General features: G+C 39.7%; 2 protein-coding genes across 2 annotated transcripts; one reads left to right on the top strand and one right to left on the bottom strand.

The window, feature by feature from the left end:
- Positions 1 to 156: 156 nt before the first annotated feature.
- Positions 157 to 10504, top strand: LOC144659669 (DNA helicase MCM9-like). The gene is made up of 8 exons (XM_078520159.1): positions 157 to 571; positions 1106 to 1291; positions 1914 to 2107; positions 3946 to 4246; positions 5419 to 5631; positions 6509 to 6728; positions 7492 to 7635; positions 8989 to 10504. Exons 1-8 carry the CDS (start codon positions 157 to 159, stop codon positions 10028 to 10030), a joined length of 2715 nt encoding a protein of 904 aa, XP_078376285.1. The 3' UTR covers positions 10031 to 10504.
- LOC144659687 (uncharacterized) lies at positions 10498 to 15584 on the bottom strand. Its single transcript, XM_078520176.1, has 3 exons — positions 15197 to 15584; positions 14475 to 14608; positions 10498 to 12606 (listed from the first exon to the last, which is right to left on the bottom strand). Exons 1-3 carry the CDS (start codon positions 15209 to 15211, stop codon positions 12243 to 12245), a joined length of 513 nt encoding a protein of 170 aa, XP_078376302.1. The 5' UTR covers positions 15212 to 15584; the 3' UTR covers positions 10498 to 12242.
- Positions 15585 to 22399: the final 6815 nt, after the last annotated feature.

Raw genomic sequence — 22399 nt, 5'->3', positions numbered from 1 at the left:
TCTTACTTTTCTGCCAGGCGTTCCTAACGCGCGCGAGAGGGACTGGGTACTTCTGGTGATTGTTTTGGCGGGGAACTTGTGAAGTTGTGATTTTCCAGAAGATGCGAGGAAATACGGGAAAAATATCTGCATCCTCGGGTGATAAGATCGCTGTAAATGCTTAAAAACAGCAAGACCGAAATGTCTCAAGCTAATCGCCGCGAAGAAGATGAATGCATCGCAGTTTTTCAAGCGTTTCTTCAGGAACATCACAAAGAAGACATCACAAGCGCTCTTCTGGCCGACGATCCGTCCTGTCAATACAGCGTTGTGGTAAACGCTTTAGAACTGTTTGATTCCAACATTGAGGTCAGCCAAAAGCTGCTAGCAGCTCCAAACAGGATGTTGCCTTTGTTTGACGGCGCTCTTGCCCAGGCGGCTGTGACCATTATGCAAGAAAGTGCGACGCAAGTTTCTATGTCGTTCAAGTCGCATCTGCACGTGAGGCTCTCCAATCTTCCTATCTGCCCTGAACTCCGTAGAGACAAGATTCCCAAGACGTCAGACATTGGTCGATTTCTTGCTGTTTCAGGTGAGATGAACTTGTAAGTCAGATTGAGAGGGGAGAGAAGGCTTCAACCGCTTCATGTTTTCTCTCCGCTCTCCACTACCACAACCCCCCCCCCCCCCCCCCCATCCCTCCCTACTCCGCTAGTCAGGGCTCAATCCATGTTCTGTCTCGCAGGTTCTAATAAGGTGATAAAATACCGCATTTATTCGATTAAGCACCTACTCTGTAGGAAGCAAGAGTTAATAAGCACCCAGTCTCAAATAAGGGCGGATCTAGGAGGAGGGTGCAAGGGGTGTGCACCCCTCCCTGAGATGATCTGTGGCTTAGTATTTGCTTTTGAAATTTGTTTACATCACCAGGAAGTTATGCCATTCCTTAGCGGTGCACCCCCTGCTAAGAAATATCCTGGATGTGCTCCCCCTCCAAAGAAAAATTCTGGATCTGCCCCTGATTTTCATTCTTTCTGTTTTGAGTCAAATTTCATTTTTTTAGTACTGTTTTCTTGATGAAGTTTTGTGTTCCAACTGTTGCATTATTTTTCTTTTTCACCTTCAGGGACTATAATCAGAGTATCAACAGTGAAGCTATTGGAATATGAGAAGGAATATATCTGTGCTCGTTGCAAACATGTCTTTGGAGTCCAAGCTGATTTTGAACAGTTTTACTCTATTCCTAAACCAACAAAGTGTCCTTCTTCCAAAGAATGCAACTCTAACAAATTCAATTGCCTCTCCGATGGTGGTAAGTTCTCAACCTTATGCCCAGGGTTTCTCTCTCCCTGCCTCTTCGTCACTCGGGGGGAGGCAGGGGGGGGGGGTGGAGGGCAGGGAGAAAGATGACCCTGGAAACGATGATTGATTAAGTCTCTTTAGATTATTATTGGTTACCGTAACCAATAATAAATATACTGATCAGTAACTGGTTTTAATAATTGGTTGATGTTGATTGAGCAATATAATGACTGGACTGACTGACTGATTGACTGATTAATTCTTTCATTGCTTATTGATTGAGCAAGCGATCAATCATTTGGAAAGTTGGTCAGTCAGTCAGTCAGTCAGTCAGTTGGTCAATCAATCACAATCAATCAATCAATCAATCAATCAAAATCCATCAACCAAATGGTTGTTGGGCTGTTTTGTTAGGATTGTTCATTACAATTGATTGATTTTGATGAGGTGAATCTTAAGATGAGAGGAGATAACATTGTTTAGTAATTTTTTACTTTTTCAAGGCTTACACTCCCTTAGTTACTGTTTCCAAAATTTAAATTTTCACTGTCCAGGTGGATAAGTTCTTAAACTAGCAATCTCAAATTTTGCTCCTGATCCCTTACATAATTTTATTTCACTCAAATTAAAAGCATCAGAGCCTACAAGTTGTCGAGATTACCAAGAAATCAAAATCCAAGAGCAGGTTCAGAAGCTAGCAGTTGGTACCATTCCCCGCTCCATGTGGGTTGTTCTTGAAGATGACTTGGTAGATTCCTGCAAAGCTGGCGACGACGTCACTGTGTGTGGTGTTGTAATGAGAAGATGGAAGCCTGTTTTTCCAGATGTAAGTAAAATTGAGATAAACATTCATTGGATACAGTAATAGACAACCACTTTTTGGGCCAGAGGGGACTCCTAAATGAAAGGGGCAGAGTTGCTCATCGAAGATGTTGAAAAGAACCTCTAAAAGAGACCAATCTGGATGTGGTTCAAGCTTTTCTTAACCCCTAAGAATAGTGTTTATATTTGGGGGGCGTTTTGCCCAGAACACCCTGAGTGAGACAAAAAATCCGTAATTTACACCCCTAAGCAAGACAACGAGCATCCCCCCTTTTATATGCCAGTAGCTCCCCCCTGGGCTTTTGGGATCCAGGCTTGAACAACATCATGAAGTTACACAAAACACTGTCTAACAATGCCATCTACATTGACTTACAGCTTAATTATTATACCAAATTGATATTGTGTCTGAGTGGTTCCAAAAAGTATCCTATCAGTATCTCATGAAAGGTCACTGGAAATTCCAAGGTAGTAGGGGTCTTAACCCTCAGACATACAATGGGGGTGGATGCCACCCCCCGCCCCACCCCCCTTCACATAAGGTTTTTTCTAAATTTTGAAAACAGGATTTACTCTACAATGCTGAAACTTTCAGTAGCTGTTCATCCATCCTTTGCGAAAATTTTGATATGTCAACCATGTGTTCATAATATTTGACATTGCCATGGCAACGTCATAAATACAAGCAGGTCTTGCCAAATATCGTCATTTTAACATTTTTCCTTATTTTTTCCAGTTTTTTGAAACATAATTGCACAATTGGTTTATTTTTACATTCCAAAAGCATTCTGACTTTATTTTGCATAAATTTCGGTTATTTTCTGACTTTTTAAGAAAATGTCGAAATCCAAGCTGACGGATCCAAGATGGCAGCTCAAATGATGTCATGTGACGTCATATGACGTCACAGCCAATTAAAATTAAATCATCTTGTAGAGTGAGCAGGCTTTCTTCCCAGTGCAAAATAGTTTCGTTGCACCTTAATAGAACGAAAACTCTGGGGTTGCGTTTCATCCACCCCTGCCCCCCACCTTGTACGGCGGTGGGGATATGAATTTGCTTGTACGTCCCAGGGTTTAAAGCCAAAAATTTTTGAGGGAAAGTAAGAAGTCAAACTGGAATTTCGAAGGGGGTGGGGTGGGATGGGGGATTCAAACCAAGAAGCCATCCATTAGTAAGAGAAGAATGCATAATTTTTTCTGGAACAACACAGTGCGTAGCTACTAAAATAGCTACTGACAGTGTAATCCTGATTTTTCAAACCTCTAAGGGAAACAAGAACTGGCTCAAGAGTTCAGGGGTAAAATTGCAGTGTTGGATTGAAGGAAGGGAAATGACCTTTTGTTGTATTATTAGGAGGTTTGAAAAATTGAGGGCTTGAGAAATCAGGATTGCACTGAACATTAGTGTCCAACAGGGTTGGAAACTAAACTTAATTGCACTCGCCCAGTCTTCTCCATTTAAGAGGAAACTTGAGCCACTCTCCCCCCACAAATAATAAAATATATAACTTAAATTTTAAAACACGTTCGATACTTATCATGCCACCGTCAGTGGTCAATTGCGATTCATACAGACTGCAATCAATTTCTTCAATGAAAAATCGCTAAAAATGGACGTTACTCTACAATAAACCATGAGCACCCTTACTTCAAAAGTTGAAAAGCAGTTTTTGATATGAAACATCTTCCCAAATTCCTGTAGTTTGCAAGCAAAGTGTCGAAATTGCACAGAAAAAGAGGCGGAAAAATATACACATAGCAACAAGACTAAGTCAAATGTGAAAGTGCCTTCTAATGCTTATGCAGTTTTGTTTAATTTATAATTTGCGTAATTCTTCAGAGTCGCTGTGACCTTGAAGTGGTTCTCAAGGCAAACCACTTGTCTGTCAACAACGAGCAGAGAGCTGGAGTTCTCGTCACTGAAGACCTGAAGCGAGAGTTTGCTGAGTTTTGGGAGAGATATAAAGATTCCCCCCTCCAAGCCAGAAACCACATTCTCTCCAGCTTTTGTCCACAAGTTTATGGCTTGTATGCTGTCAAGCTTGCGGTTGCCTTGGTTCTCATTGGCGGAGTGCAGAGAGTGGATGCATCTGGGACGCGGGTGAGGGGAGAGTCGCATTTGCTGTTAGTGGGAGACCCAGGTAAGAGAAAAATCCACACTGCAGAATGTGTCATGTTTGAGTGGGGGAACGGGGGAGGAGATCCAGGGGGGGGGATAGGGGGCAGGACAAGTGGATGGAGGGACAGAGGGTTGGAGTAAAGGGGTACAATACAATACAAATTTTATTGTCACCTCCCTATGGGGGCTTTTCAAAGACAATGAAAACAAAAAAAATGATGGGACAGGAGATGGGAGAAAAGAGGGCGGGAAGCTGGATTCCTAAAGTGTGAACTAGGAGTAAACGAGTATCCACTTTGGAACATGGCAGAAAGCAGGAGTAAAAGGTACAGAAAGCTGTTCAGGCAGTTGGTGGCAGATGTTTTAACAACCTGAGCAAAAGTCATCTTCAGTGTCAAGTGAAAAGTTGTTGTCATTATGTTTTGCAGCACTTATCCACTTCTGTTAATAAACAGTTAGGGCCAGGGAGGAGGGAGGCAGGGTTAGAGTAATATCATTCAAAATGTATTGCTGAGCATTGTTACCAGTAAAGGCCACTCGCCATAGCTTTAACTTGAACTGTTATTTCCTCAGTCCAAATAACAAAACCTGTGACACCTGTAGAACCCATGCATCATAAAATTAATCAACAACTTTTGGAAACAGCAGTTTAGCACACATCACTGTAAGCAAGTTTAGGACTGACAAATAGGCTTTTATAGATTGTGCTCCTAAAAGTGGCATATTATGCTACTAGCAGTGCTCAAAATTTTGCCATGCAAATGCCAGTTCCCAAATGCTTCTGATTCCAAAATGCTCACAAATACGTATTCTATACATGAGGTGCGCAATCGAACAAATATGATGTTTTTAAAACTTTGTTGTAAATTTATTTTGTTATGGCAGTTATCACGGCCGTCCTCAAAGCTGCTCGCTCTCCCGTTTGTAAATGCCTCCAACGCTAACAATCACAATGTTAGCTAACACGCATTGCAAGAACAAACTACCTAAATTCATTATTTCTGTAGAAAGTACACCATATTTACTACATTTTATGAATTTATGCTCCAAAAAGTACTAAAAATTGCTAATTATGCCGTGGCAGTGCTCGTTTCACAAATATCTTTTTAGCTCCAATATGCCAAAAATTATGCTAGCACAATCTATAAAAGCCTACTGACAAAAGGTAAAATTGTTATTAATCATGTCATGAAGGTACAGGGAAATCTCAGTTCCTAAAGTATGCAGCCAAAATCGTGCCACGCTCCGTCCTGACCACTGGTATTGGCTCAACAAGTGCTGGGTTGACTGTGGCAGCTGTGAGAGATTCGGGAGAGTGGCAGCTTGAAGCAGGAGCCTTGGTTCTAGCAGATGGTGGCCTGTGCTGTATTGACGAATTTAACAGCATCCAAGAACATGACAGAACATGTGAGGAGAATTTTGTAGATCATGTATCTATATATATATATATTAAATAATTATATTGTTTAATTAGGTAACTTACCTTTTTTAAAAGCCATTTCAATGTGCTTAAAAGAGGTAGGCTGTTCCAGGCATTTGATTGGCTAGACAGGGGGATGGGGGGGGGGGGGAAGCGCAGTGAACATTGAGTGAAAACAGAGACCATGGTTAGTCAGAAAATTCATTCCCTTGCCACAAACCCCACACCTTTTGTTTTTCCTTTTGCCAATTTTCACGCTTATCTCCAACTACCGAACGCCTGAAACAGGATAAAACCAGATTAGGTTGGGGGGAGGGGGCTGATTTGTTTTTGCTGTGTTTTGAGGCTCAAAAGCAGGAGACTCATTTCTTTTCTGTGCCTTTGGAGAAAACTTAAAACTGGTAGTACTAGGCTGTTCCAGGCTCTCGTTAGTTTGGGGAGAGTGTAAAACACGGGCGAGCGAGGTTCCCCCCTCCTTTTTTTCCTTGCTTGCCTGCGTTTTTCGCTCTCCCCCAACTACCGAGACCCTGGAACAGGCTATGGTACAGACGTGGTACTATTACTTAATGCCAGCATTGAATAAGTTGGGTGTAGGATAATACACTACGTCGTTTATTTTGTAGCATTAGCTGCTAACATACCCATCATTTAATTATTTTTACCCCTTTCCTACCCCTCACGGAAATGTAGTTCTACAACCTCAGACAAAAGTGTTGGGAAGGTTAACAGAACAGGAATGGCGATTAATGAGTTGAATTCAAAACTCAGCTCTGTAATCGGACACGTTTTTATAACCTTCCTAACCACTTTTGTCTGTGGTCGTAGTTTCCTGCAGTTACAACAAGTTATTTCGTTGTTTTTCAGGTATTCATGAGGCTATGGAACAGCAGACCATCAGTGTAGCTAAAGCTGGAATGGTGTGCAAACTTAACACGAGAACGACAATCTTGGCCGCCACAAATCCTAAAGGACCTTATGACCCTTCTGAAGGCCTCAGTGTCAACATAGCTGTAGCTAGTCCATTGCTGAGCAGATTTGATCTTCTGCTGGTCTTACATGATGCTAGAAATGAGGAATGGGATAGGTACAAAATAGTCAATGATTTTTTTTTTATTATCTCATCTTGGTGATAAACCATTTAACAATCGATCCAGAGTGCTTTTTTCGGAAGTCGTGTTCTTTTCATACCGATGATTTTCCATTTACTAGTCAAGAGAGGTTTGTGTTACGCGGAATCAAAACTAAAGTAATCGCTCTGGCTAATCACAAAGGACACGGACAATCCAGTGAACCAATTAAAACTCGAAGCAAATGCATGTAGGTGGCACAAAGGGCGGGATTACGTGTGTGCGCGAGTTACTTAGCTTATGTCGCTTCGGACTGGTTTAAAAAGTGGCGCGAGTTTTTAACCAATCACGTAGAGTAGTAACACATGTGAATTATTTTCGACACGATTAAAAACCGCTCTAAGGACATAGAGAGATTTTCAATTGAGTGTCGTAAAACCAAAACCAAAGTTATCACTCTAGCCAATCATAAAGGACACAGACAATCCAGTGAACCAATCAAAGCTCGAAGTAAATACATGTAGCCAGCACGAAGCGCGGGAAAACGTGCGCGAGCGAGTCAAGATTGCTTTTGGTTTTACTTGTGATTGGTTGAGAAAGTAGAGAAATTTATTAAACCAATCACTAAGCGTAGTAATGCAAACCAAGTATAACCGCTCTAAGAACATATTTAAGCAGTGTGTTACTTGTACTGCTGCAAAGCTTGGCTGGTTTTTGTTTGACCAATGTTTTTGACATTGTTTTTGTCTACAAGAGACGTTCCTGTTTGTTTTGTTTTAGAATCGTATCATCATTCATTTTGGAAGGAAAGGGCCTGCGCACAACAGCATCCTCGTCAGAGCCGCTTTGGAGTATGGAAAAAATGCAGGCATACTTCTGTTACGTCAAAACTCTAAAGCCTCAACTGACACCTGAAAGTAACAGGTCGGTGAAATGCGTGTTTGCCCTAATAAACAATCCTTTCTTTTTCCTTGGTCAGTCATTTCTGCGTTCAAGAGAATCCGAGGTGCGACCTGGTGTCGAAAAATTCCATACTGATGACGTAACTCTATGACGTAACTATGGAGATCCGCGCAGTGTTACTGATTGGTTGTTACTTGCGCGCGAAAATTCAAAACGGCACACTTCAGTTTGAGCAATGCGCTAAGTTGTTTTGATTTAACTATTAAGTTTTCGTTAACACGAAGCACTGTTATAATCCAATTAATTAAATAAACAGAAAAATGGTCAATTGAAAGTCAATGAAAAAACTAACCTTTATTCCGATTTGGAAAGTTGTTCAAATCTGTAAACATAACCGAAGCGTTCAACCGCAATTCGTTTGTTTCCCGTGGCGTTGTCCAATAATTTTGCACAACATCGGTCAAACTTTCATACAGATTTCGGATAATTTCTCGAATAATTCACTGTCTTCTTCAAGCTTGTTTCGCCCAGTTAAATGCTTCGAAAGGTGAACGATGCTTGGCGTATTGTTTCAGCTGAACTTTTTTGCTTTGTTGTGGCCTCGCAAGTTTGAAAAACTTTGCCGACAACTCTGATTTGGACTATGAACTCTGATCACGCGCGCGAGTCACACCACCGCGTGACGTCATCCATGTGTCTGTACTCTAATAGATCATAAGTAAGAACCAATCAAAATGCGCGTAGAATTCAGGTTATTATATAATCAGAGATACTGCACGGATCTCTGCAGAGTTACGTCATCAATATGGAATTTTTCAGTGGAATCGAGCGGGGAAGAATTGAACGGAACGTCCATTTATTACGAACTTCCATTATACCTAACTTGCAAAAAATTCGGACGTTTTATTACGGACGTTTACTTTTCAGACACTTAATCTCATTTCGGAAAAAATTCCGGACAAAAATTTCGGGTACTTTGCTGAAACATAGCTGCATGTATTAAATTCACGCAAACAACGCACGAATTAGCCTGAAACAACATATGTGAAAATGATAGTTTTACGGCACCCTCGATGTTTTACACATACACCGACGCGAAAATAGCAAAAATACTATCACGCCGTTACGTCTCTTAAGCAATGTCTTAACTAGAGTTCCTTCCACAAAGGAAACTGTAACTGAGCTTTGGAGCTCGAAGTGGCTTAATGATCACCGACAAGATCTTTAAAAGGATCTTCTGGTTCTATTTCCTTAGTGGCAGCCTCCACTATTCTTGCAATCTCAAAGCCCTTCATTGTCACATCGAGCAATTGCAATTGATGTATACGTATTGAAGTATTTTAAACCTGACGTGCGTTCGATTTGAATTTGCAGAATTCTGAGCCGTTATTACCACTGTCAGCGGCAAGCGGACCTGCGCAATGCAGCAAGGACCACCATCAGATTACTGGAAAGCCTTATAAGGTTAGCACAGGCGCATGCGCGCTTGATGTTTCGCGAGTTCGTCACTGTTCAAGACGCCATTGTCGCTGTGACATGCGTAGAGTGCTCCATGCAGAACAGCGCCTTATTAGGAAGCATGAACGCGTTGCATACGAGATTCCCGGATGAACCTCAAGAGGAATACTCGCGCCAGGCCAAGCTCGTTCTAAAACGGCTGAACCTTGAGGACATGGTTGGAGCTATTGACGAAGTGCAGTCAATTGACAATGGAAGCAAAGATGGCGACAGTGATAATGGCGCCGAAAACGACTTGCAGACAAGAAATACCAATCTTCCAATTGACAAGGATAAAGAACAAAGTTCTTCAAATGATGAAGAAAATGATAGACTCGCCAACAATCGCGATATTTCTAGTGATTTTTCTGAATTAATTTCTCCAGAACAGTTGACGGGCGTTTTTCCAATTCCCTCGTCAGAAGTTGATATCGAATCCTTTATTGACAGAGATGTTTTAGCGGAGTCGCCTATTTGTGAAACACCCAGTCAAAGTAAAGAGACAAGAGACATCGAGAATTTGAACGAAAAGACTTGCTTTAGAAACCCGCCAACCCTTAGAACAGTTGTGAACAACAGAGAAACTGTCGACTCAGCAAAGGCAGATAATGTTGTGACTATTACCACATCGTCGCTTGACAAGAGTAAAAATATAATACAGTTGTTTTCAAAGAAGCCACTCGCCGGAGTTTCAGAGCATATTGCGAAAAATAATAACGAGGCCTCTCAAAGACAGAGCAGCAGTATTTTTATGACTGAAGAACTTGATGATGAAGATCTTGAGGTTGAATGGCCGACAGACGTTTTGTCTTCGTTTCAAAGAGACAGGAATGTTAATCATTCAAGTAGCTTGTTAAGAGGAAGAAATGAGGACAGCCTAACTAGTAATTTACTAAGGTTTAACTCAAAGAAAAAATGAATGTCTTAACTGCCTCACACAATAATAAATGAACGATTTATTACTCTCTAAGAATGCGTTGGCTATATTCCCTATAGAATGCAAATGATTATACCCTCCACGAGGCTCAGAAAACGTCAGCGTGATCTAAGAGAAATAGAGGGAACCTAGGTGGAGTTTTCGTTCGAAAAAAACTGTGTAAGAAACACTGGCTGTTTTACAAAGTGTTTCAGGAAAATCGTCCCCCATCCCAGTTTGTTTGTCCCCCCCTCCAATTGGAAGGCGCGCGCGAAACCAAAGGAAAAGCCCTGAGAACGCGGTTGCAGCCTCGTATGCGGTGAATTAAGATTATCGCGAAAGAAGAGCAACTGGCCACGCATAAAGGAAAGCGTAATCTTCTCCAAGTACATTTCCCTTGCGCCACATTTATCTTGCCTGATAAACGCCTGGGTACGAGGTAGCATAGATATGTTATGATAATACAACAGTTAAGAGATAGATTAAAACTTTATTAGCGTGCCCAAAACCACATACATTGGGGAAATTCCACACTAGTCTGGGGACACGAAATAAATAGATTCTAAAAAAGACATTTTAAAAATATTCAAAACTGTGTAAAATATGGAATAATTATATAAAATTCTAATACTAATTGTTCATTTCCTTTATTGAAAAAGAAAAGATAAAACAGTTAGGTCCTGGTTGTTCTGGATCAAATGGTGGACAACGCAATCCATTGTTGATAATTGTTGAAAAACCGTGTTACGCTATCCATTGGATAGTGATTTGTCCGTTGGATACTGTTATCCATCCTTTAAACAACCGGCGCCAGTTGAATAAAACTGACTAAACTTGATATCGTATTTCCAGTCGGGCTAATATAAAAAAAATCCACTATATACTAGAGGCGCCTCGGCTTCACCAAAAATTACTGCATTTGCAGACTTCCGTACTCAGGAATGAATATATATTGTATTAGACATTTTTATGTGTAGTATCGCTGTCTAATTTTATGTGCGTTGCAGTATTTTGGCGAGCCCGTAATAAGAGATTTATTATCCAAAGTTTTCTTTTCCCGAAATCCTTACTCTTCACCGTTTTTTTTTTTTAATTTTTTGCGCCGGCCGTCAGAACGAATAAGAAGACTGTACATGATATATTTTGTACTCTTTTCGCGTGTTGTTTTTACTCTACTAAGCAGAGTTGGATAATAATCATCTCGTATTAAAATAAGGTTAAATATAAAATCAAGAATCTATACTAGTTTATTTTAAATCCGTAAAGAAACCTTGTCTATATTTTTGACCAATCAAAGAAAGGTCAACACTGAGCTGTAGTCAGGGCCGGGAGAAAAAGCTTCTTATATTGGGTCCATTTTCCTACAAAACTGGATCTCGTCACAGATGATTGTATGAGTATACGTAAAGTGGAGCACATATTTGCGATTTTTGCAGGTTTTTTTGTGATGCACAAAAAAGTTCCCGCGAAAAAAATTTATCGCAAAAATCTTTTCCGCAAAAATTTTTACCATAATGAAAATATCAATCCACTGAAGTATAATCTTAACACATTTCACGTGCATTAACAAAAAAAATTCAAAAGAAAGCCATTCTTTACCAAATCGCAAAATTGAGTTCCGCAAAAATGGCAAGTCCGTAAAATAAAACTCGTGCAAAAATTTAGTGCCACGCGGTAGACAATGACGTCACTTGGGTCGTTACCAGGTTTCTCCCCACATAGAGCACCAGTTTTGTAAGCAGTTTTGTGATATGGACTTTGGAATACCCTTTAGTGCTTATGTAATAAGGGTTCTATTATATTCGAGTTTTGTTTCGTTTCCTTGAACCAGCGACCAAGAGTGGTAGGGTGCGTCTGATGTGACGTTCGTCGGTATATAAAGGGTTTATTTTAGATAACGTTTTAACTTTACTGTACTTAACTACAAATCTACTGCTCTCTTCCGCAAAATCGTTCCCAGGGCTTTACCCTTGGTAGTTTTGAATTACCAAAGGAAAAGCTCTGGGAACGAGATTGCTCTCTTCCGCTCATCACGCCGGAAAATCCGCTGAGCGAAGTGAGAGCAGGCGCAAGCAGTCTTGCACCTGCGCTCTCTTTACTCAGTGGATTCCTCTCAAGCAGATGATTACTGGTAAATGTTAATAGCCTATTAAATAAAGTGTACTTCAAGGCCTCACTCTCGTCCATGGCCGGCATTGGGAAACAAAAGGTATTTTTAACGCTTTCGAAGTTCATCCTTCGAGCCACACTCACAACCCGTATGCAGTTTTCTATCTCTTGTTATTTTGAAGAAGGGGCGATCGTCTCTTTCAAATACAACTTTTACGTCCTCTATCCTAGTGAAGCAATACGTCCTCATGGCGTTGTTACATATCTGATGGCGATTGTCGTCAATCATTTGAATGTTGTTAGGGTTGGTCGGTGGGTCGCAAAACGTCTCCCATGTATCTACGGCTATGTACCTTTTGCCTCTAAAAATCTCGTCGTCCAAATTAGCTTTCTGTCTAAAACTTTGGCAGTATGGTTCAAATTCGTCGTTGGCAAAAGTAATCCCAGTAGCTTTGTGGGGCAGTTTGCGTCTAGAAAGAAAACAATCTACTTTTTATAACGATGACAATGATGTTAAAAATTTTGTGGTGGTATAATACCGCAAAATGCCAGTTATATGCCTCACCCCCCCCCCCCCCCCCCCCCCCCCCATCTGACTTCATCAAAATTCCAAAATCTAAACTTTTAATCCTACAATTTAAGTTTTTCTTTTCACGTATTCTAGACATAAAGAACATAAACTGACCCCTATGCAAATTTTGGTATAGATTCGCTGCTTCGTTTAGGAGATAAAGCTTTTTGAAACTTGTGATGTCCCAAATGAATTGTAAAAACGGATATTTTTATCGCATTTTTTAATTTTCAGACGTGATAATAATTTAGAAGTGATATACCTAAAATGATTTTAAGTGAAAGCGAAAAATATTAAAGTAGATTCTAGTTTACTGAATGTACAATTCTATGGCCGTCATATTTGTTCCCTAAAGAGGGACACAAACATGGCGGCTGCATGCTAAAAACTGTAATTTTCCCAAAAATTATTTTCGTCATAACTCGGTCGTGAAAAACGCTACAGAGCTGTAACATTTAGCTCTGCCTACTCGATAATGGGATAGTTTATGGTGTTTTTAATGCAAACAAACAATCTGAGTATCTTTTATAAAATGAAACGGTTTTAAAGCCGATCTGTTTTTGCAACCTATCACTGATCAGGAAAACCACCAATAAGAACCCAGTATATAATCCCTTCCCCCATCCAACTTTTCCATGTTAACGCACTAACGCCCACACAGTGAGCAAGTTTTTAAGTAGAATGCCGGCCAAAACGTTTAAATAGGGGGTCTCCATACTCGTTTAAGGGTTACCGCATCTTGTGTATACCAGAAGCTTTCACCTCGGTGATATGCTTCTGGTTAATACGCAATAATTCGTAAATAATATCATCAGAGGTTGTCGCTTACTAACTTCACGTTTCCGTCTGTTTTTTTTTTCTACAATGGGAATCAGTTTGTATTTTTTTCACAAAAAAGAAAGCTATTGCTCAATCTAAACCAAAAGAAAAAAATGATAGGTCATCAGAGAATGACGATTTACCTCTATGGCGCTTATAGAAAAAGCCGCCATTTTAAGATGTGCAAGCGGTGATCACGCGTGAAATTATGCACAGTACTTAATTAAAGTAGCTTTTAAACATCATATCTTTCATCAGAGCTACTTATAGCTGAGAAATGGGCTGAAATTTGAATTGATGGCTAAAAAATCGCGTAAAATTTTTTGTGATAACTGTCATTCCGCACGCCAATCAGGACGACCCTCTTTTATAGTTTTTTAAAATATTCTCTTTATTAAAGAATTCACTTAAATCCACTGTAAAATGTTATTTATCAAAGTTCTTGTTTTTGCTGCTGTTGCTACCTTAGCTTGCGAACATCTTTTCATTTTTTTACAATTTTTGCTGTGTTTCACTCGCCCCTGCACGACCCCTGCACTCACCGCCACCCTCCCTCCCCTCCCGACCAAAAGAAAGCTAACCAAGATGGCGTCCGATAAGGTCCATTACCTTCAGTTTTCCGCATTGCAGAAATGTTCTCATCATCCACCCATTCACTGCTTTTGAGCACGTTTAATTTGGAACGCTTCGTTTGACTCACGCAAGCCGCCTTGTCGAGTCAGTGTTGGTTGCCATTTTATCCAATTCTTTCAGTATAAATTAAAAATCTTTTAAATAAACAGCTAGTGAAAGACGGAGATTTGTGTCCCTACGCTAAATAGTCAGGTCCTTGAGTTGAGGGTTTTACACGTAATTTGCGCACTTGAAAGCCGTTTAGTTCGTGTTCAATCTTTATCTGCGGTTTTCCGTGTTCGCGAGCACTAAGCAACAATATACATGTACACAAACCTTTCGGCTTGATCCCTTGTCTCTTTGTTTCTGCGAAGGAAACCCCATTTTTCAGGCACGGTTCTGTCACGAAATAATCCAGGAGCCTCGTATGCCAGGGAGACGCCCATGAACAGAGCCAAAATCAAGAAAATCTGTCAGTGACGGGAAGAAGAAAATATATTAAAATCTTGATATTTTCGTGAGGGTGTGACGTGGAACAGCGTGCGTGTGTCCTTAAGTTATGCGGCGAACTTTAAACTTATTTTTACTTATTCTCTATTGCTTTTCTGATTTCCTTCGGTTTTCGTACACGATGGTCAACGATTTTAGACTGATTCAGTGCACAGTAGAAAGCAATTTAGATTGTATCCGGAGTTTGTAGATCGATGTTTGTTAAACTTGCGACAACAATATAAAAATCTGTGTATCAAACTTTGCATGATCGTCGGTTCAATTTCTCAAGACAAAACACGGGTTTTTATCGCTCTAGATAGCCATCGTAGCAACGTAAACGAACTTGTAAGCTAATGCGTAATCGCCTTCAGTTCAGCGGTGGATATTGAATGAAGGTCTTAAACACTTGCGTCAAGACGAAAGAATAGCGAATACAAAGTATTTGGAGTTTTCGTAACGCCTAGATCTAGACGGCGCTGATTTTCGTCTGTACTCATGGGCAAATCGGACAACATATAAGCTTGTGGAAATGAATTATTGGCACAAATCGGTCAAAATCGACTAACCTTTCTGCCTTCCATGTTTGAATTGTCGACGCCCTTGACAAAGTTTGCTTTCAACAAACTTCGAATTAGCACCTCTTGATAAGCTGTTGTTTCAGTCGAACTGTGAACTGTATAATACCGGCTGCTTAAAAACAACACGTATTATATAGCGCTCGTTGTCTAGCTGGCACTTTGTGGCTGTTAAGGTTCATCAAACATATTGTACATGAGTAAGTCAAGCGTTAACAAAACAATTGGCTATTTTTTATTGAAAATGTTGTTTCTGAAGTATTTCCATTTAAAGTGCATGCAACCACAGCAACTGGCGTAAAGATCTCAGTGCTTTTGTAATGAGCTAAGTGCATTTTACAACTACAATTATTTCGTGTTTGAATTCCACTGAATCGCCCATTTGATTCCTGTTGCTCGTTTCAAATGTTCCGCGAAATGATTTACGAAATTAAAAAGTTCAAGATAACCGTGGAATTAATTTTTCCTCTTTCTATTTAAAGCATGAAATGTCTCGTCTCATTTAAAAGAAAAAAAAAGTGTTTTGTCTTCGGCAAAAAACCGCATACTGTCGGACGCCCAACTGTGGTTGCAATTGAAAACACCGAATAATCTTAAATTTTACCTTTGATTCGATCGCAAAATTTCTGCATATGACATTACAGGGGGCCCGCACAATTTATGGAGCGACTGTTGATGTTTTAAAATTATAAAGGAATGTATGAGAAACGTTCAATTGTTCCTTTAAGCATGAACTATAGCGAGTAATATTCACATTTATGTTCAAAATAAATGTAAAGTTACCTCAATTGTTGTGCCTTGTCGTTCTTGTAGCTCAATACGGACAATTTTAGCGTTTTTGTGGGTTTTTTTTGCGATGCAGTCTAAAATTCACCGTTTTGTGCTACAAGAACGACAAGGCACAGCAATCGAGGTAACTTAACGTTTATTTAGAACATAAATGTGAATATTACTCGCTATACTGAGTACATGCTAACAGGAAGATTTGATCAGAACGTTTCCCATACATTCCTTTAGAATTTTGAAACATCAACAGTCGCCCGTGCAAAATAAAACCCCATTAAACAGAACAAACTATTTCATTATTTTTTTGTTGAGATATTGTATCTTGATGAGGGTTGACACCGAAAGAGTGAAGACAACTTATAATTAGCCACTACGTAGATTGTTTCCATGGCCATATTAAGGAGAAGATGAACTGTTCTAACGTCACCAAGATCATAATTTCACATGGTAATAGATATTCGCTCTTTGGTCCGTTTATTAAGTTTGATAAAAAGGCTAGACTTTGTTGCCAAGTACAATGTGTCAGCAACTTTAACAAACAATATTAATGACTTATATTGCCACGATCCCAAGCGCTAACGATTACTGATTATACTCTTATCGCTTACTTCTTCGGTTAGTTTTGTTTAGGAGTAAGTTAAGTAACAAACACTGGTGTTTTGGGACCAGAGAAATAAATCATGTATGAAGATGAAGGGATAGGGTTTTATTAAAAATGAAAATCAGATCATACCAAAATTGTTAAGTGGTATATAATTATTCACCGACCATAAAAATTATATGTTGTGGTTAATAGCATGACGATGTTGTTTTGCGTACATCAAGGCGGAAAAATTAGGAACTGCGGCACTCCCAACCAAACAAACAATGGTTTCGCTCTCCGCAGGAGAGCGATGACGCTACTCGCTGAGTTTCTAAACTTGCTGCACCTGAAATGTGGACATCCAACTTTCTTCCGGCCCCGCGGGAAGGAAGCTCCATTTTCTAAATTTATAATCTTACTGTTTTGTTTAGATACTATCTAGCAGACATCCAACTTCCTTACGTCCTTACGGCCCGGTTACGGGAAGGAAATTGGTTGATTGGTACAGAAAACGAGTTCATTAGAAGCACATTAGCAAAGCGCCATTTTGCATGTTGTCCTGAAATTTCCGTCCCTCGGAAACATGGCGCTTAGCTTTCTCTAAATAATTTTCGAAAGTAATTTGCGTTCGGTGCCCTAACTTTGACATATATGGGTCTCACAATGAGCTTAAAATGGGCCGATACGTGCAATTCGCTTTAACCAATTAAAACGAAGAGCGTGTTGTGTAACCAGCCAATCACAGTTAAGTTTGGCTTGCGCGAATTTTTCCCGCGCTTGCAGTCAGTGAAGTAATTCTTTTTTTTTATCGAGTTAATTAGACTAATCTTTTACGTTTTTTTTAAGTTGCTAGAAAACTGCATTACATATCATCGATCTGATATTCCGGCTTAATTCCTTAAAATTATAATAACTGAGCATTTTACTGCGGCCGTGTAGTTACTGCGTGATCATAATCCGTCATGTGCGATAAGCTCTCTTACTGAATTCCTCAAACGTTCTTGAGAAGAAATTGGCGTTGATAACTAGATTAAGTTCTCACCAGGTAAATAAATCATGGAAACGAAAGCCAGCGAACTTTCGAGTTTCACATACTTCGCCATATAGGTCATTGATTATAAATGGTTGCTTTTTGTCAAAGGTTAATTCCTTGTGTTTCTAATTATATCAACGCGGAAAACAGGAACAACTAAATGGCACTCCCAACGCATTTGCGTAAAGGACACTGATCGTAATCGTTGCCGCTTTTTGTCATAGGTTAATTACTAGTTTACTAGTGTTTCTATTTATGACAACGCGGAAAAACGGTAAGAAGTAAGCGGCACTCCCAACGCGTTCTCACGAGAACGAAGATATAACATATTTCTAGATCCCCAGAATAAACTACTCAAACGTTACATAATGTGTTAAATCTGCAACTTTGTTCCCAGGGGTTTTCCCTTGGTAATTTGGAATGGGCGTATTATCGTCCCCATAGCCTTTTCGTTTCTCTTAGCCTGCAGGGCATTGACACGAAAAGCGAAGGACACTTGGAAGTTGAGCTGGGGACATAGGATTTCCAGTCCTTGATTCTAGGACTTCCGGTCTTCGTGTATGCTGTCACGATGTTTCAAAAGAATGTATGAGAGAGTCGTTGCGTTGACTTCCGTTCACCCAGAAAATCGAAAAAAATTCGAATTAATTCAATCTTATGTCCGCAGAGCCCTTCGTTTCTCGTGCCAAGGCTTCGCCGGCTAAGAGAAGCAATAAGGGCTATGGGGACGAGAATGGAACGGGCGTTCCAAACTACAAAGGGAAAAAAGCCCTGCAAACAAGGTTGTTAAATCTGTTATTTTGCATTGACAATTTAGCCTGTTCAAAGAAAATTCGACACCTCGCAATAAATTCGGCTCATATTAGTAAAAGAAAAGCGTCATTTATTGTGAAAATGCTTTAATTTATGTCGGAAATAGAGCGCTTACTATTAAATTACTTTTGAAAGAAATTCGTTTTCGTGTTGGCCAAGTTTGATATAGTCTCGTACAGTGTATGTTTAATGTTACAGTTTTTAGTCTCAGTACGGATTTTTGTTTGAAACCAAAATTTCGGGCAAAGTGATTTTCTTTATTTTTATTGCCTTTGTCAGGTCTTGTCACGCTTTTTCTCTGGCTCCTGTGTCTGTTCATTGTCTTACAGTGGTACCTCGAGGTCGATTTAACGAACTTCTATATAACAAAGCCCTCGGTGACAAACGATTTCTTCGCCCTAGTAACAGTAAAAATATGAAAAAAAAAACCGATATTACGAAACCTTTTCATAGCGGACTTATTTTCCCTTGGCCCTTCGTTACCAATCTCGTTACCAAGGGAAAAGCCCTGGGAACGAGGTTGCTTCGTTACATCGAGGTTCCACTCTATCGGGGTTCTTTTCCATGTATTTACTGTTACTTGGTTAAAGAAAATCGTTTGTAATACCAAGGACTTCGTTTTATAGAGGTTCGTTAAATCAAGGTTCCAATGGTATTATTATTTTTTTTTATCAGCTGACCAGCTACAAACAACATACGTACCCATTGCGGACCTTCTTATAACTGACCGAGCAAAATAAACAGTACAGAAGTCTGGGTCGCAAATAATTCACTTTTTTTACACAGATATTTGCATTTGGTCGGTTTATTAAGGTTGATAAAAAGGTTAGACTTTGTTGCCAAGTACAGTGTGTCAGCAACTTTAACAAACAATGACTTATATTGCTATCATGATCCCAAGCGCTAACGATTACTGATTATACTCGGATCGCTTACTCCTTCGGTTAGTTCTGTTTTGGAGTAAGTTAAGTAATAAACACTGGCTGGTGTATTATTTATTAGGATCAGAGAAATAAATCATGTGTGGAGATGAAGGGATAGGGTTTTATTTAAAAATAAAAATAATACCAAAATTGTTAAGTGGTATATAATTATTCACCGACCATAAAAATTATAAGTTGTGGTTAATAGCATGACGATGTTGTTTTGCGTACATCAAGGCGGAAAAAATAGGAACTGCAGCACTCCCAACTAAACAAACAATGGTTTTGTTCTCAGCAAGAGAGCGATGACGCTACTCGCTGAGTTTCTAAACTTGCTGCACCTGAAATGTGGACATCCAACTACCTTCCGGCCCCGCGGGAAGGAAGCTCCATTTTCTAAATTTATAAGCTTACTGTTTCGTTTAGATACCTAGCTAGCGAACATTCAACTTCCTTCCGTCGGCATGTACTAAAACCCGAAACAACGAAACGAAACCACCGAAACGAAACGACCGAAACCGCCGAAACGACCGAAACGAAACCGCCGAAACAACCGAAACGGCCGAAACGAGCGAAACGAAACAAAATTACCGAAACAAGCAAAACTTCAATATTTTAGCCACTTACCGTACTATACACTCAGGTTAGTCTACTATACACTCCGTTTAGCCTACTATTCGCTCCGGTTAGCCTACTATACACTCCTGTTAGCCTACTACACACTCCGCTTAGCCTACTTTTCACTTAGGTTAGCCTACTATGCACTCCGGTTAGCCTGTTTACGGTTAGCTCTCAATAATTGTAATGGGTTTTGCTTGTTTCAGTGATTTAGTTTGGCATATACTAAAACCCGAAACAACGAAACGAAACCACCGAAACGAAACGGTCGAAACCGCCGAAACGACCGAAACGAAACCGCCGAAACAACCGAAACAGCCGAAACGAGCGAAACGAAACAAAATCACCGAAACAAGCAAAACTTCAAGATTTTTGCCACTTACCGTACTATACATTCCGTTTAGCCTATTATACACTCCGGTTAGCCTACTATATACCCCGGTTAGCCTACTATACACTCCTGTTAGCCTACTACAAACTCCGGTTAGCCTACTTTTCACTTAGGTTAGCCTACTATGCACTCCGGTTAGCCTGTTTACGGTTAGCTCTCAATAATTGTAATGGGTTTTGCTTGTTTCGGTGATTTCGTTTCGTTTCGCTCGTTTCGGCCGTTTCGGTTGTTTCGGTGGTTTCGTTTCGGTCGTTTCGGTGGTTTCGCTCGTTTCGGTCGTTTCGTTTCGGTGGTTTCGTTTCGTTGTTTCGGGTTTTAGTACATGCCCCTTCCGTCCTTATGGCCCGGTTACGGGAAGGAAATTGATTGAGTAATGGGCTCCTGACTGAACGAGTTCATTAAAAGCACATTAGCAAAGCACCATTTTCAGCTCATTTTGTTGTCTTGACAATCGATTCTCGTCCCTCGGAAACATAGCTCTTAGCTTTCTATAAGTTACTTTCGAAAGCAATTTGCGTTTGTTATTGTGTAGCTTTAATTTTGACATATGCGGTCTCACAATGAGCTTAAAATGGGCCGGTACGTACAGGCCCGCAAATGTTCCCGGGACCGCAAATGATCCCAAATTGGACCGCAAATGATCCCAGTACCGGAAATGATTTGTGTAAATGATACAACAGAATACTTGGAATGGCGTGGACTTTATGATAGGCTTTTGTACATTATGCTAGCATTTTTTCGAGCATTTTAGTGAGGCAAAAGCATTGAGCATTATTCGAGCATTTTAGTGGCATTTTCCCGGAAAAATGATTTTTTCCGAAAAAATAAAAAATAAATTAAAAGAAAATGAAGACTAAAACTCAAAATCCAACAAAAAATAAGTTTCTATAGATAGTCAACTACTTTCTGTACTTAGCCTTCTAGATGATTTCGAGGATTATGTTTTTTGGCTGTATTTATGAACTTGTATACGTTGTTGTTGTTACTTGAAACACTTGTACATTTTTGTAAGTGTTAACTTTTAACACCATGTTGAAAACTTTGAAATTAATTTAAAAAAATCGTTTGCGTAATGAGCATTATCCGAGCATTTTAGTGACTTTTTTGGGGGGAGACCAAGCATTTTAGTGGGAAAAATGGAGCATTATGATGGAGCATTTTAGTGGGGAAATAAAAGCATAATGTACAAAAGCCTACTTTATGAATCGTCTATGGATGTATTTTTATAAAAGACCAACGATTAAAAGCGGTGAAAATAACGCGCGTTATAACAAAATTAACATGTGACTATCTAAGTTTTTCATTTAGAAAACGCACCTAAAAAATAAACATGAATCTTCGAAGACGCCTCTGCTGTCTAATTAGCCACTTCCTGTACAATGCTGCCTTGGTAGACACGAGCCTCCTTTTCCTTGGAAGCGCACAAAATTTCTACGTGCGAATTTTGGAGTTTATGACAGATTTTGAAACCGTTATTTGAAAACACATTTTCCTTCACAATTCGTTCTTGCAAATATAAAATGAAATACAGTAAACGGTTACAGCGTCTCTGGGTAAATTTATTTGCATACCGCACGCATAGAGCTGTCAACTTTTGCACGTGCAAATTTCTTACTGTCAATTAATCTGTACTGAAAGCTACGCGAAAATGAAGTCAGTTTTTGAGAGAATTTTTAGTTGCCTGTGTCAGAATTTATTTCAGTGACTTGATGAAGACATTCAAAGAAAAAAATAACCACAGATTTCGAAAGAGAGTAGCTCGATAACATGAGTCGGAGATCGATATGATAGAAATCAGCAACAAAACTCAACTTTCTTCCAGACTTTACGTCTAGACATTTATAATGTCGCTATGAACGCTGCGTGACTGCGTGTGAATGGCTATCAGCTTAAAGCATTTCGCCGCAAATAAATCATCTCTTGATTGGAGAGAGTTCATATTTCTGTTGGTTGGATTGTTAAACTTTATGTCACGTTTTAGGTTACTAATCGGAGCATATTTATCAGCTATATTGATACAGTTGTGGTTTTGAATTTACTTTAGTAA

Source organism: Oculina patagonica, chromosome 7, assembly GCF_052425735.1.
Source record: "Oculina patagonica isolate OP01 chromosome 7, crgOcupat, whole genome shotgun sequence".
Lineage (NCBI taxonomy): Eukaryota > Metazoa > Cnidaria > Anthozoa > Scleractinia > Oculinidae > Oculina > Oculina patagonica.
The sequence above is the reverse complement of the archived record's forward strand: the minus strand, read 5'-3'. Positions and strand labels throughout refer to the sequence as shown.